A 14,699-nucleotide genomic window follows, 5' to 3' on the forward strand; every position below is an offset into this window, starting at 1 on the left:
AGAGACCACCCCTTTATGAAAAGTGCTGAATTGCCACTGATATTTGCAGGTTTTCTTTGTAAAGATACCTTTAAATATCAACAACTCTGACTGAGTACACAATTTGATTCATTTTAGCTCATTAGCTGGGCTCACTCGCTAAAAATATTCATTGCGGCTCACTGGCAAATATCTTACCATACTCATGTGTAGAAAAACTGATTATCTATACATGTGTGTGAGGAGTAGTTAGCTTAAATATAGCTAAATTTGGAAAATTTGAAAATGACTTGGGGAATGAAGATGTAGTAAAGACCGAATATCAGTTTTGGTCTTATATATGTAGTACTTTAAAATTTTAGTCTTACATGTATATATGTGTACAAATATATCACTGTTTCAGTGGCAATGGTAAATAGACACTGAAAAATCTTGAATAACATTTAATAGTTTTGAATGTTTTTTTCATCAGTTGACTTAAATTAGGTGGAGCCAGGAGGTGTGTTCTTATTTCCAACAGAGGAGCGCTCAGCCTATATCAATTTGTGCATGAAACAAATTGATAGTTGCTAGATACTGAATGATTATACCACAAGAAAGTTTTAACCTGTGCATATATACTTAAAATACGATAAAAAAAAACATGTCTTTTTCAGGACTTCTGATCCAACCATGTAGTATGGCATTTTATTGAGATATGGTTTTGGTCAATGGATGTTCATGAAGAACCTGCAGTACAAAGTATATCACTGGATTTAGCTCTTTGTCTAAGTGTATTATCAAAGTACTTTGCTTTGAGCTCAGTTCATTGTTATGCAATTCATTCTTTGTGAAATAAAGATTTGACAGACAACTCTCATGTACAAGGATTTGTCAAAGTAGTATCACCTCTTTCTTCTATGTAAGTAATAGGGAGATAAAAATAATATATATATATATATATCGATTTGAACCAAACATTATATGTCCTTTGACCAAATTTTATAAAAAGAACAAATTTACCCGACAATGCTACTCCCGCTACTAGCAATATGATGCTAGGTTGTTTTAATACATCTGTACTGCCTACTGATGACTTGGTCCCGAGTGTAAATGGTCATTCGATTATGTTTTAAAAAAATTATTAGGCCTATCTGGCCTAATTGATTTCTAAAACTATGTTTCATTGTACATGTTCAACATTTTTCATTCAATTGTTTATTTCTAATAAATTTGTGTGAATTAACATTGTAACAGTAAATGTTAATAACTACACTTTTATACCACAACAAATACTGTATTTGTGGTACATGTATTATCACTTATATTTGTATCTATATAACAAACAAAAATGAAAAGAGAATAATTTTGCAATACCTTTTGAATACTATAACGTTTTAGATATTTAGACATATTAAGACTAATTAAGTAGATGTTGATAATATCCACTTGACATGCTTGAAATTCTATTAGATTACTTTTGGAGCAGTTTTGAGTCTTTGAAGCATGCTCAAAAAAGTTCTTTTGGTGAAATCATTTTCATATTTGTCAATTTTGTTTTGCTTCGACCAGCTTTGGAGGAAATATTATCAAAGAATTGATAAAAATCAGCACAGAAGTTTACTTCCTAGCTCATCTAGCCCCTAGCATCTTGTCAGGCATTGTCATTACTAAAAACCAATAAATGTATTCTAATCTGAGGAACAATTCGACCTTTTAACAATTTTTTTTACTAATGATACTGACGATCCTCCACAAAGTAATACAAATAGAACAATACAAATAGTAAGCAAATACATATAAAAAAAGATGTGGTATGATTGCCAATGAGATAATTCTCCACAAGAGACCAAAATGACACAGAAATTAACAACTACCGGTCACCGTAAGGCCATCAACAATGAGCAAAGCCAATTCCGCATAATCATCTATAAAAGGCCCTGAAATGACAATGTAAAACAATTTAAACGGGAAGACTAACGGCCTTATTTATGTACAAAAAATAAATGAAAACGAATATGTAACACATAAACAAACGACAACCACTGAATTACAGGCTCCTGATATCATGTTCTCAAATCTAGATATCATCTCCCATTTAGAAAAAAAAAACATGAAAAAATGAACCTAGAAAAATGTATTATGTGTTGCTCTCCTAGCTACAAAATGTATCCAAAATCAAAGATGTGGAACATATTCTATCATAATCATTTGGTAACTAATGCAATTAATGTCTCTTCCATGCCCGTCTTGAACATAAAAACTAAATAATAAATAAACAATACTCCTAATGCTCAGATTGTTTGTCATCGTGCAACACAACTAATAACAACATATAGGAAAAACATAGAACTCCTCTTGTCATAAGACACTGTCAAACATCCAAACATACTATCCACACTCATATGTGTCCACACTTGTCTTAAATGCATAAAAAATATCATCTCAATCTGTAAAATCGGCCAATTACGTATACCTTAAGCATTGTGTACTTGTTGATAGTGAAAGAATTTTTTTTGAAACGATATTATGATTATCGTTTACTTGTATCTACTCTGTTGTTGTCTAGCATGCAACTTTCATTGAGTTAATTATTTTTTCTGCTTTTTGTCATACATTTTTCTTTTGTTTTTCAGCTGATCAAGATTAAGGGGAGGTGGTTCAGTTTTCAAAACTAGATAAACCCGCCACATATTCACTTGCAAGTCCCAAGTCAGTGGTTCTCTTAAGTTATAATGTCATTAAGTAAATTTTTTGTCAACGATAGATACTTGAAAGTCTCTGTTAACGCATCAAATCTTTTCTTATTGACGTTTACCCTCTATTCTGTTGGTTCTTCTTTGTGCGTAGCGCCCCACATATTTCAAATATAATGTTCCTTAGTTACGTAGCCCATAACGTAAGTGATCTGATGACGTATACTTTTATTCAAGAAATATGTATTACAGATATTGATAACTGTCTACAAGCAGTTTGTATATCAATTTGTAGTTAAAAAATGAAAATTGTGAATACATATATCTGATATAATATGTACAAAACATTCTCTTAAACTATATAATACATTTGTGTGTAGATGACATACAAGCAAAAACACTGAAGACCAAGGAACTGTTTTCTAAATTATTTTCGTAAACGTGGCTTGTCCAACTACAGTATTATCCCAATTTTCAAGACCAAATACAGACATAAGCCAAAAAGTAGTTATCTTTCGATCTTCGTCAGAATAAAATCCCGTGAGGCTAGCTACCGAATCGGTATAAGCTGCTGTAAAACCAAGATATACATCACGACCGACCTTTGTATATCTCCCAGTTAACTGAAAAGATTTCCAGGGTTTGTCAAACCATTTTCCGGTTAGTGTTCCGGCAGTTTTAGGGGAAGAGTCATCCTTGCATTGTATCAACAACGTAGCTACATGTGGACTATGCCAAAGTCCGGATATACTACAGGGGTCCAGAAAATCCACAATGCCAACATCTGAAATAACATACATTTAGCAAAATATGAGATACCAAAGAAGGTAAAAGGGTAAAATATATTAAAGTTGAAAATATCAACACTTTACACATGTGACTAAACAATCATCACTTAATTAAAAATTAAACATAGACCATTTGTTGGTTCTTGAAATTTCAATACCCCAACACAATGTTGAATAATTTCAAATCGAAGATAACTCTTGAAAGCCATACACATGATACAGCTTATTTCTAACGGATCCTTTACAACATGTACAAGTATCTGCTAAACGTAAGAACAAATACATTTCTTTTTAAAAGCATATTGTACGAATATAAAGTTGATTTTATTTTTAAATATATAATAAACTACATATAATTAATCAGACAAAATGCACGGCTTTCGTCTGATATCTTGTCTTGTCTGCACGTCGCCTTTTGGAACTACACACCGAGATGTTGAAATATCCATTTTTACTACAATTATACATGCTAATATAATTTAACGTTTGACGGAAACTAGCAAATGATATTCACGATTGAGGGATGAGTACGTTACTCAAAGACATAAATCATAAGGTTAAAGTATAATGATTATAAAATATATGGAGAAATTAAATAAAGTTTTTTACATCTTGAATTCATGGTTAGGGGTGTTTTTGGGTGTTTTTTTTATTATACAAATTATCTTATTGTAAAAAAATTGACCGAATGATTGTTGTGAGGAATACGAACGGTAACAAATGTAGGTCATGACAAGAACAAATTAACAATACATTTAAAAGATAGGGTTTGACAAGTTGGTCAACCGGGATGAAGTGCAGAAAATTTAGCTTCCCCGGAAATATAGGATATGACGGATATGAGTATATATATAAATTGTGCCTTGCAATTTGCAAGCCACCTTAAAGATTTGTATCACGGTTTGTTTACCGTTCAACAAAAAAAGAACATTTCAGATGAACTGAAAGTAAGGCTTTGGTGACATGAGCTAGTACATATTGTTACATTGAAATCAGTTGTCAATTCCGGATTTTCTCTAAATTCTACTGAATATTTTTTTCATCCTTTTCCCCATATTTTTTTTTTATTAACAAGTCCTAACAATCACAAAAAAACATTTAAAAACTAACTAGTAAGCTATAAGGCGTCTGCTTCGTTTACTAGGCAAAGATGATGACAACGCTGTGGGTTTGAATATATTGCTGTTATCATTTGATTTAAAAAGTTTAAAAAAAAAAAGTGTCCCGAACCCAAAGCACGAGTGACTAACCCAATTTAATGTGTGCACCCTGTTGAAAATGTAGTTTAATCTTTTTAAATGTCTAATTCACAAGAGAACTGGCAGGCGTTCCACTGACCTAACCTTATTCAGCTGTTATATGGGCAATTGTCCAATCATGATGCTGATCATATAGTAAACCCCAACCTTCTGTTTGCCTTTGAAATAACTGTAATAATGTCTTCCAAACAATATTTCTAGCTTTAAAAAAGCCGTATGTATTTAATATAAAGTCAGCAGGCGTGTTAAATTTTTAATGATATAAAACAATCATATGGTCACCGACTCGTTTTCTTTTTATCTAATAATCAAGCTGTTACCTAGTTGGTAGTGAAAAACTTTAACGTTCTATGGTCTGTAGCGCGATGACGATGTTTACCGAAAAGACGAAGTCTGGACCCTATCAACATTTTACATCATGTACACGAAATGTTATGTATGAACAACGTTAACATATAGATTTTTACGAAAAATCTATGTATTAGAGATTAGAGCTTTGATGATTGTATGACAAATTAAAAAAGGTTTTTCGCCGATTTTATGTGCTTTCTATTTTAATATTCACCTATTTTGAAAGAATACAATTAGTAATATTTCAGATAATAAAAGGCATAAATGCATTTATAACGATTTTCAGTTATGTTTCAACGCGCCAGGGTTGTATGCATAATTTTAGCAAAATATGTGACATAGCTCATTTACTGTAACTTGACCTTAAAACACACATGATACATGGTTAGTAGTTCCGTTCCTTTAAAAGAGAACGGTTTTGTTCTCAAATTAACATACATTGTATTAATAGTTATAATTAATTGTGTCGTGCTTTTAGACAAAAGAATGTCTAAGAGATGTTGACTTTTCAAAGTTTTGTTTAATATTAATGTTATTTTGCTCGCTCTCGCCCCATTTGGTATTTACTGACCCCATATATATTGTATCAAGTAACAGGCACACTGTGTTAATAATTCTATGTATATGTATATATACAGTTAATACAACAGAAATCCTTGTATAGTTGATATAAATGAAGCTGTTGTTATGCTAAAGAATTTTTTCCTTACCTTTTTTTGCAATGCTACCGGCCATGATTGTCAACAATATAGTGGTGACTGTGCGGAACATTTCTGTTTAACAAGTAAGCAGTCTGTAATCAAAAGTACGTAATAAAGTTTAGGAGTAATACACAAACTGTCAGTTTGTCTTTTATTTATATAATGGGGTTTTCTACAGTGATAGATACTGTTCATTTGATAAGTAAATATGAAGTCAAAGGTGTTTGAGATATGTCAATGACAGCAACCTAACGACACTGATAATCGACAGGTTTCTTCAGGACAGCTTAGTCTTCAAAAATAAAAAGGTGTCTATACAATATTATCAGCGTCGATAAGAGTTGCAAATAAATTTAATTTTAGACTATAATAGATCTAACTTCAACTTTAAATATCAGCAAAAGAAAAATATGAAAAAGGTCAACCACTGATGAGGTTCCTGACTTTGGACAAAGACATACACATGTGGCGGTAAACAAACTTTTACGTACAGATTTTAACATAAATAATGTGGTAAAATAAACCTAAAAAATGTGTTTTTTTAAGCTCACAATCGTTCACTTGATACCAAATGTTTATGACAACTAACGATAGCGTGGAATGATATTGGTTTCCATGTCATTCAAAAACTAAATGCCTATTGATGAACCCAGTGCCTTTTGGGGTTCATAAAACAACTGTGTCATCCCTTTCAAGTCTGTCTGTCTGAACTGTGAATTGTGAGTTTGCTGTGACTTCGATGAACTGGTTAGATTTTTGCCAAGCTATTTTTTTTTTTTTTTTCAATTATCAAATGTCTTACCTGTGATGATATTTGAAGTGATGCGTGTTTGTTAGTTAGAATTAAGACGATATGAAATTACTGATATATTATTTGAATATTTGAATAATGAATCGTGTGGCTTACCTGCTATGGTAGGATTATCAGTCAAAGAGTAAAAACAATAACATAAAATTACTATACTATTGCTTAATAAAATAGATTTCCCGCCCACAAATTGATGATCCAATCATTTCATTCTTCATGTAGAAAAGTAAGAAAACAATATACATATAAATGATATAACAACTCACTTTATACAACATAGGTAGATGTTATTTTGATCGAAAAAACGTTTTCAATAAAATCGAAGTCTATTATCGCTTGCCCTTGACCTAGTATACCCTTTCCTGATGGATTAAGATTAAGCTTGAACTCACAGTTTGAGACAAACATAAACTGTTTCAACGCCTACACGAACACTATTCATATCCCATACTTGAAACAATTGCAGCGTGCCCACATACATCATGGGACATGTTTTGACATTTAATAATATGTAGCTGTTGCATTTTTAGCTGACTTTGCTATATTTTATTCAAATTTTTACAATTTAGGCCAATGAAAACACTCTTTCGTGTGTCAGCAGACAATTTTGGATTGGTATAAATACCTGCTCCTTTTGATTAAGTAGTATTCTGTTTTTCTACATAGAAAATACATATCAAGGTAAGTTGTTCTCTTTAAGAACCAATTATTTTGTTTATCAAAGAATGAAAAATCTATAAAGAAATACTTTTGTTAAATTTTTCACTAATAATGACAATTTGAGTAAAATGTTTGAACTATTGATAATAGTAAATCCTAATTTCTACATAAACAGCATGTTCGTCATTAGTATCTTCTTATCAGTATAAGTAAGTGTTTAATCAGAAAACCTTTTAATTTCCACGAATTTATTAGGACTACAAAAGGAAGCAGAAGATACGAAAGGGAAATTTAGAACTATTAAGTCGAAGAGAAACAGGAAACTATATGGCAAATAAAACGAAAACGACGAAGAGACAAACAATGGTCTTCAAAACACAACATAGAAAACATAGGGTCTTAGCAACACGAACCCCACCAAAACACAACATAGAAAACATAGAGTCTTAGCAACACGAACCCCACTAAAAACCTGGGATCACTATGTTTCATTTCAGCAAACGAATTTCAACCAGCTTTGTACTTGTAGTAGTTTTTAAATGTAGTTATTTCCTGTATTTAAATATTTAACTGAAATTAAAAGCTACTCAAATGAAATTTAAGCAAAGTCAGTCTTAAACTGCATTAGATCATACCATTGTTCTTGAATCTTTTTAATTTCTAATTATTTTTTGTTCTTTTGCATGTTAGCGCGACCATGAATTCCATCGATCCGCAGGCCAAGTATTTTTCAATCTAAACCAAACGCTTAACTCATTTTCTTAAAATCACATTTTTCTAGTATCTAGTTTTTTCATAAAATAATATGCCAAATTCTAGCGGTTTTAGATGTCGTAGGTTTTATAGTTTCTACTTACATATTTTACGAATTATGGGTTACGTATCCATTGTTATCATATTCATATAATTCACGATTAAACCTTTATATCATACATTTGTAAATAAACTCATCATTGATACCAGGATTAAAATTTTATATTTACTCCAGACGTGTCAGTGACGCTCGAATCAAAAAATTTTAAAAGGGCCAAATAAAGTACGAAGTTGAAGAGCATTGTAAATCACATAATATATATCAATAATGATGTCATTGCTTGCAAACGTCCTTTTAAATTTCTATCAGATCTTGTTTATAAAGACTGATATGAATGCTACAGTAAAACCTATGTTATATACCTTGTATTGTAGGTACCAAACACATACCCTGTATCCCATATTCTTTATCGCATACTATGTATCCCAATCCTGCTTTGAATGCTTTAAATGTTATCATAGTTAATGTATTGTATATTTTATCATATCATAATTTTAATAACACATGACAATATTTGTTTCGTGTCCTGAACCATGCAAACCTTGATCTATACCAAACCTCTAGCTGACATTGATTTCTCCGGTTGATAAATCATGAAATTCAGATTTTAACATATATATATTATACTTAAAGCTAATATCCATTTAAACAAAGTTAAAGATTGTTATAACAAAAGATACCGAACTCCACGGTATATATATTCAAAAAAAGGAATTTCCATGAAAACTGACAAAAACGCTCGACTTTATCAACCAACGGTACGGAACGACTAGCAAAACAACTGTCATAATCCCGATTTAGTACAGGCATTTTCCAAATAAAATGGTGTGTTTAACCTGGTTTAATAGATAATTAAACCCATTGTAATTTGAAAGAAATCAAACATTCATGTCAAATGTGGCTATGGTCATCAATGCTTCGGGTTAGAAAACTTTAATGTGCTAATAAATCAAACAACTACATGTACTAGCTTTACTTGCATATCTAGCAACAGGAAAATTCTAAGTAGTACACTTATTGAATTACTTGTCTTTCTTGTTAAAAGGCTGGTCATTATAGTAATTTTAATCTTTACCTATATAAAACTAAGGAGTTATGGTATGATTGCCAATGAGACAACTATCCATCAGAGTTCAAAACGAGAGGCGAAAGATATCAAAGGGACATTCAAATTCATAAGTCGAAAATAAACTGAAAACGCCATGGCTAAAATAAAGAACAGACAAACAGACGAACAACAGTACACAAAACACAACATAGAAGACTAAAAAACACGAACCCCACCAAAATTTGACGGATAAGCAGATCTTGCTCAACATGTGTCACCTAATTTATACAATACATTTAACGACAAACATATATGACAGACATGAATCAACGAAAACAACTGAATTACACGCTCCTGACTTGACTTGGGACAGGAAAATAAAGAATGTTGCGGTGTTAAACATGTTATGTTCGAGCTTTCATAGTTTTTGATAGTCTATTTATTTTCAAATACTAAATGGTTTAAATGAGTTTAAATATGTATTCAGTTGAATTTAACTCGCATTTTAGATAACGTTTGATCACCGAAATAGTTGAAAAAGTATGCAGTTTAAATGCTTCTTAAATGAAATGGTGAATAGAGAATATTATAATATAATTTATAATATACTTGGCACAGAAGGTTTACGTCGTCTGTGTGACAGATTTTGTGTTTTGATAAAGCATTAGCAAACATGACTGGTACCGATATCATCAGGGAGGGGTAATAAAGAACAATTGTCATTGATTTTATTACACATGTAATTTCCTTGTTTTTCAACTAAATCAATAATAAATAGATAATATTTTACAGGTACCTACCCTTCATAAAAGTTGAAAATGATTCGAATAATTGCCATAGTGTTATGTTTAAGTTTGATTTGTACAGCAGCACCGACGAGTAAGTATGTTATTCATAATTATACTAGTATTTTTAAAGGCTTGAAGTATAAGACAAATGCCGGTTGGGTGATCAAAATCAGTTTAGTCCATCATTTGTTCATGCTGCTTTCTAAACGGCATAAACTATGATGTATTCATAAGAAAAAAGATGAACACAATCAAAATTCCCCTAAAAATACTAAAATTTGAATGACAATAACCCAACATAAACAGACATTAACACAGGAGTTCCGACAGGGCTAGCAGTTCCTGCTCTACTGGAAGCACTAATTGTATTGGTCGTGACTAACACAGATATGGTACCGTAATGTTTCTTATTCGAGGATGGCATTTGAAGAACAATGTGTAAACAGGGAATTATAATTTAAGACTGTTTTTATTTTAAAAATGTTACCCCGATTTTGTTTTTTGTCAATGGATTTATGAGTTTTTAACAGCGGTATACTACTGTTGCCTTTATTTACCAACTGAAGGCGATTAAATCAATCTGTTTTCATCCAAGTTAAGCAATACAATTTCTTCGATTTATTTATTCATCTGTTTCACTCTTCAGAAAAAAGGGAAAAGGAATGCAGTATAAGAATAAAATATTTTCTTTGGCAAACTTTATCATTGTGTATTTTTATACTTATTGTTCATAGAATAAATTAATCATATCAAAAACGGCAGTGAAGGTTTTCTTTTGAATATTGTTGTTTATATTATGCAGGTGACAGTGAACTTATCAAGAGGATCAAGAATGATTATGATGATGTTCTTAACATGGTAATGAAGGCTAAAAAACGTGATAGCAAGGATACACTCGTCTTTGTCGCAAATTGTGGGATTCAAGGGTCGTGGTATTCCCCTCATGTAGCCCATATAGATCTAGACTGCGAGCCTGATAGTTCCCCATCTGGAGCAGGAACTATTACTGGAACTTGGTCCAACGCCCCAGACAACCATTACCCACTGAAAGGAAGGTACACGAAATTTGAAGACGACTATTACCTTGGATTTACTGTAGCCTTCAACAATGAACACATTGGTAACTCAAAGTCTGTATCAAGTCTCACTGGAATGTATAATAACGATTGGGGGACAATGACAACATTTTGGATCATGACAAACAAAACCGAATCTGGAGATGAATGGCAGGATAGCAAAATTGGAAAGGCTGTGTTTGAAAGAAACAAACGCAATTAATCAGAACTTTTTTAAAATATGTTTGGTTTTTTTTTCTTTTTCTTTTTTTTTTTATTTGTTTGTTATGACACTGTTTTCGTGTGTTTGTAGTTACTAACATTTCTCCAAACTAGTTCCGTTTTATATAGTTCTTTAATTGTTTCTCATATACTGGAATGTAATATAAATAAATAATAATTAGATACTTTTCAGAATTGATGTAATTTAGACCTTGGCTTATAATACAGACACCTGTCTATTGTTGAAGATGGTATGTGTTTTTGGTTTCTGTGTCGTTTGGTGGCTGTCTCAAACAAAATATCATTTTGTGGATATAAAACATATTTCTTTTTAGTAAACCTTTGTTCCAAACATTTGGAATATAGGGTTATTTTTGTTTGTGTTCAACATGTTCAAATAATTAAGTTGACTCCAGAAAGAGATAAAAACCAGCAATTCAAAGTTCTTTTTGAAAAATGTGCAAAAGCGTACACACGTTACGGCTGAAATTAACAGTAGGGTAAACAAATGCGTCAATGAGGAATTTTTTTTTAAATCAAATCCTGCAGAGGACAATAAATAAAAGCTATTGGGGTTCTAATTAAGTGAACCAAGCCTTTCAATATAAAACTATCTGATTACAGCAAAAATATAATGATCATTTGATTACAAATAGTTATCAAAAGTACCAGGATTATAATTTTATACGCCAGACGCGCGTTTCGTCTACATAAGACTCATCAGTGACGCTCAGATCAAAATAGTTAAAATGCAAAATCAATACAAAGTTGAAGAGCATTGAGGATCCAAAATTCAAAAAAGTTGTGCCAAATACGTCTAAGGTAATCTACTCCTTGGGTAAGAAAATCCTTAGTTTTTCGAAAAATTCAAGGTTTTGTAAACAGAAAATTTATAAAAATGACCATATAATTGATATTCATGTCAACACCGAGTGCTGACTACTGGGCTGGTGATACCCTCGGGGACGAAACGTCCACCAGCAGTGGCATCGACCCAGTGGTGTAAATAGTTATCAAAAGTACCAGGATTATAATTTTATACGCCAGACGCGCGTTTCGTCTACATAAGACTCATCAGTGACGCTCAGATCAAAATAGTTAAAATGCCAAATCAATACAAAGTTGAAGAGCATTGAGGATCCAAAATTCCAAAAAGTTGTGCCAAATACGGCTAAGGTAATCTACTCCTGGGGTAAGAAAGTCCTTAGTTTTTCGAAAAATTCAAGGTTTTGTAAACAGAAAATTTATAAAAATGAGCATATAATTGATATCCATGTCAACACCGAAGTGCTGACTGCTGGGCTAGTGATACCCTCGGGGACAAAACGTCCACCAGCAGTGGCATCGACCCAGTGGTGTAAATAGTTATCAAAAGTACCAGGATTATAATTTTATACGCCAGACGCGCGTTTCGTCTACATAAGACTCATCAGTGACGCTCAGATCAAAATAGTTAAAATGCAAAATCAATACAAAGTTGAAGAGCATTGAGGATCCAAAATTCAAAAAAGGTTGTGCCAAATACGGCTAAGGTAATCTACTCCTTGGGTAAGAAAATCCTTAGTTTTTCGAAAAAGACAAAGACTTACTTAAGTTTATGTAAAAGTAGACACGTTTTGTTTTGTTTTGTGAATCCTCGGCAAAACGGTGATGTGATTATTATATACCCCTATACGTGGAAATGACGAAAATCACAAATACTGCACAATTCTTGGGGGGAATTAAGCACATACAGGAGGCTTGACGATAAAGGGACGATCATTTGATTTTTTGCGGGGGAGGATTTTGGAAATGAATATTTTATGATCTGGAAAGAACTGAAATTAGATGATTTTGCTAAAGACAGGATGAAAATCAATATTCTAACCCACAAAATGCAAGATAAATATTGCATCTGCCAAAAATACTAATGTTCTCCATACCCAAAATATGCTGTTGTCCCCGCAGATAAAGCCCCAAACAACATCGTGTTTGTGTGTAAATCTCATTACATAAACTGCTTGATAAATGAATTAGGTATTGACAATTCACTTGGAAACTCATCATACACCCTCACGACACTTACCAAGGAGGAAATCCTGGATGATCATATGTCTGTTCTGTGTTCCTTCGGCATTTAAACCAAAGATAAATATCTGGACCTTCAACCACTGTATTTGATACCTGAACTACATAAGTGTCCTGACAAAGGTATAATGCTGGGTCTTCCAAGATATTCACGAAACCTCTTTCTCCATTATTAACATCTACTTTATCAGCATTCAAAGCCGGGCTTCAAAGTTTTTGTGAAACTGCCTAATCTAGAGGTGGTGTGAATCAGATGTTGATACTAAAAAATTCTTAAGATCTTTTACAGTATATACAATCTAAGATTTTCTCATCTTGCAATAGTATTAAAACATTTGATTTTTCTACACCTTAGACAAGTATTCTCCATTCCAAACTAAAAGACAAATTGAAAGAGTTGGTATTGCTTTGTTGCATAAAAAAGAATGGCAAACGTTGATACAAGTATCTTGTCTTGGGGAGGGATAAATCCTATTTTGTAAAGAATCACGCCGATTAAAAAAAATTATCTGGAAGAAGCTTGATTTCTTGATTGACAACGTATTTGTTACGTTTGTAGGGCGTGTTTTTCAACAGACTGTCGGCATTCACATGAGAACCAATTGTGCCCCTCTTCTTGTCGACTTGTTTCTCTAATATTATGAGGCTGACTTCATACAGGAACTTCTTAGGAAAAGAGATAAGAAGTTAGCAATATCCTTTAACTTTACTTTCCGCTATATAATGATGTTTTCTCACTAATAAACTCATCAAAGATACCAGGATTAAAATTTTATGTATACGCCAGACGCGCGTTTCGTCTACAAAAGACTCATCAGTGACGCTCGAATCAAAATGTTTGAAAGGCCAAATAATGTACAAAGTTGAAGAGCATTGAGGACCAAAAATTCCTTAACGTTTTGTCAAATACAGCTAAGGTAATCTATTCCTGAGGTAGAAAAGCCTTAGTATTTCAAAAATTCAAAGTTTTGTTAACAGTTAATTAATTATTATGAACATATCAATGATAACTCATGTCAAAATAATTCTAAATTTGATGAATATTTGAACGCATCTATCCAATCGAACTAGAAATGAAAGGTACACCAGGTACAGTTAAGTTGGTCTCATATAGTGACTTACGTCTAGAAATTGACAATGAGGGTCGGGTGAAAATAAAACTTTAAGACAAAAGAGATGATTTCAGCTTCCCAATTGTGAACTTTCCATTTCTATGTAGCAACATTCCAACAGCGCCTGCATTTGATACGATATTCCCGGGCTTGCATGTCCTATCATGATTTCATTGATAGAGGGTTGATGCTCAAAAGAAAGCTATTAAACCAAGAGTTCCAAATGGTGAAGTTGATGTCATCCCTTCGTAAATTTTACGGACGCCATCACGAGTTGCTTGACCGTTATTGAAACACCGTTTCACAGATGATACCGGATATGTTCCTTATGTCGTAACTTCAATCCACTTCCCTTTTCACCACGTATGTGAC

At 32.5% G+C, this 14,699-nt stretch overlaps 1 protein-coding gene and 1 long non-coding RNA gene across 2 annotated transcripts; one reads left to right on the top strand and one right to left on the bottom strand.

Annotated features, from left to right (window-relative positions):
• Positions 1-3,017: 3,017 nt before the first annotated feature.
• LOC139515877 (uncharacterized) lies at positions 3,018-6,784 on the bottom strand. The gene is made up of 3 exons (XR_011662863.1): positions 6,661-6,784; positions 5,763-5,845; positions 3,018-3,438 (listed from the first exon to the last, which is right to left on the bottom strand). It is a non-coding gene; the product is annotated as an uncharacterized lncRNA (long non-coding RNA).
• Positions 6,785-7,208: 424 nt separating this feature from the next.
• On the top strand, positions 7,209-11,334 carry LOC139515874 (uncharacterized). The gene is made up of 3 exons (XM_071305614.1): positions 7,209-7,242; positions 9,876-9,962; positions 10,674-11,334. The coding sequence occupies exons 2-3, from the start codon at positions 9,902-9,904 to the stop codon at positions 11,147-11,149; spliced, it is 537 nt and encodes a 178-aa protein (XP_071161715.1). The 5' UTR covers positions 7,209-7,242; positions 9,876-9,901; the 3' UTR covers positions 11,150-11,334.
• The last annotated feature ends 3,365 nt before the right edge of the window (positions 11,335-14,699 follow it).

Source organism: Mytilus edulis, chromosome 3, assembly GCF_963676685.1.
Source record: "Mytilus edulis chromosome 3, xbMytEdul2.2, whole genome shotgun sequence".
Classification (NCBI taxonomy): domain Eukaryota; kingdom Metazoa; phylum Mollusca; class Bivalvia; order Mytilida; family Mytilidae; genus Mytilus; species Mytilus edulis.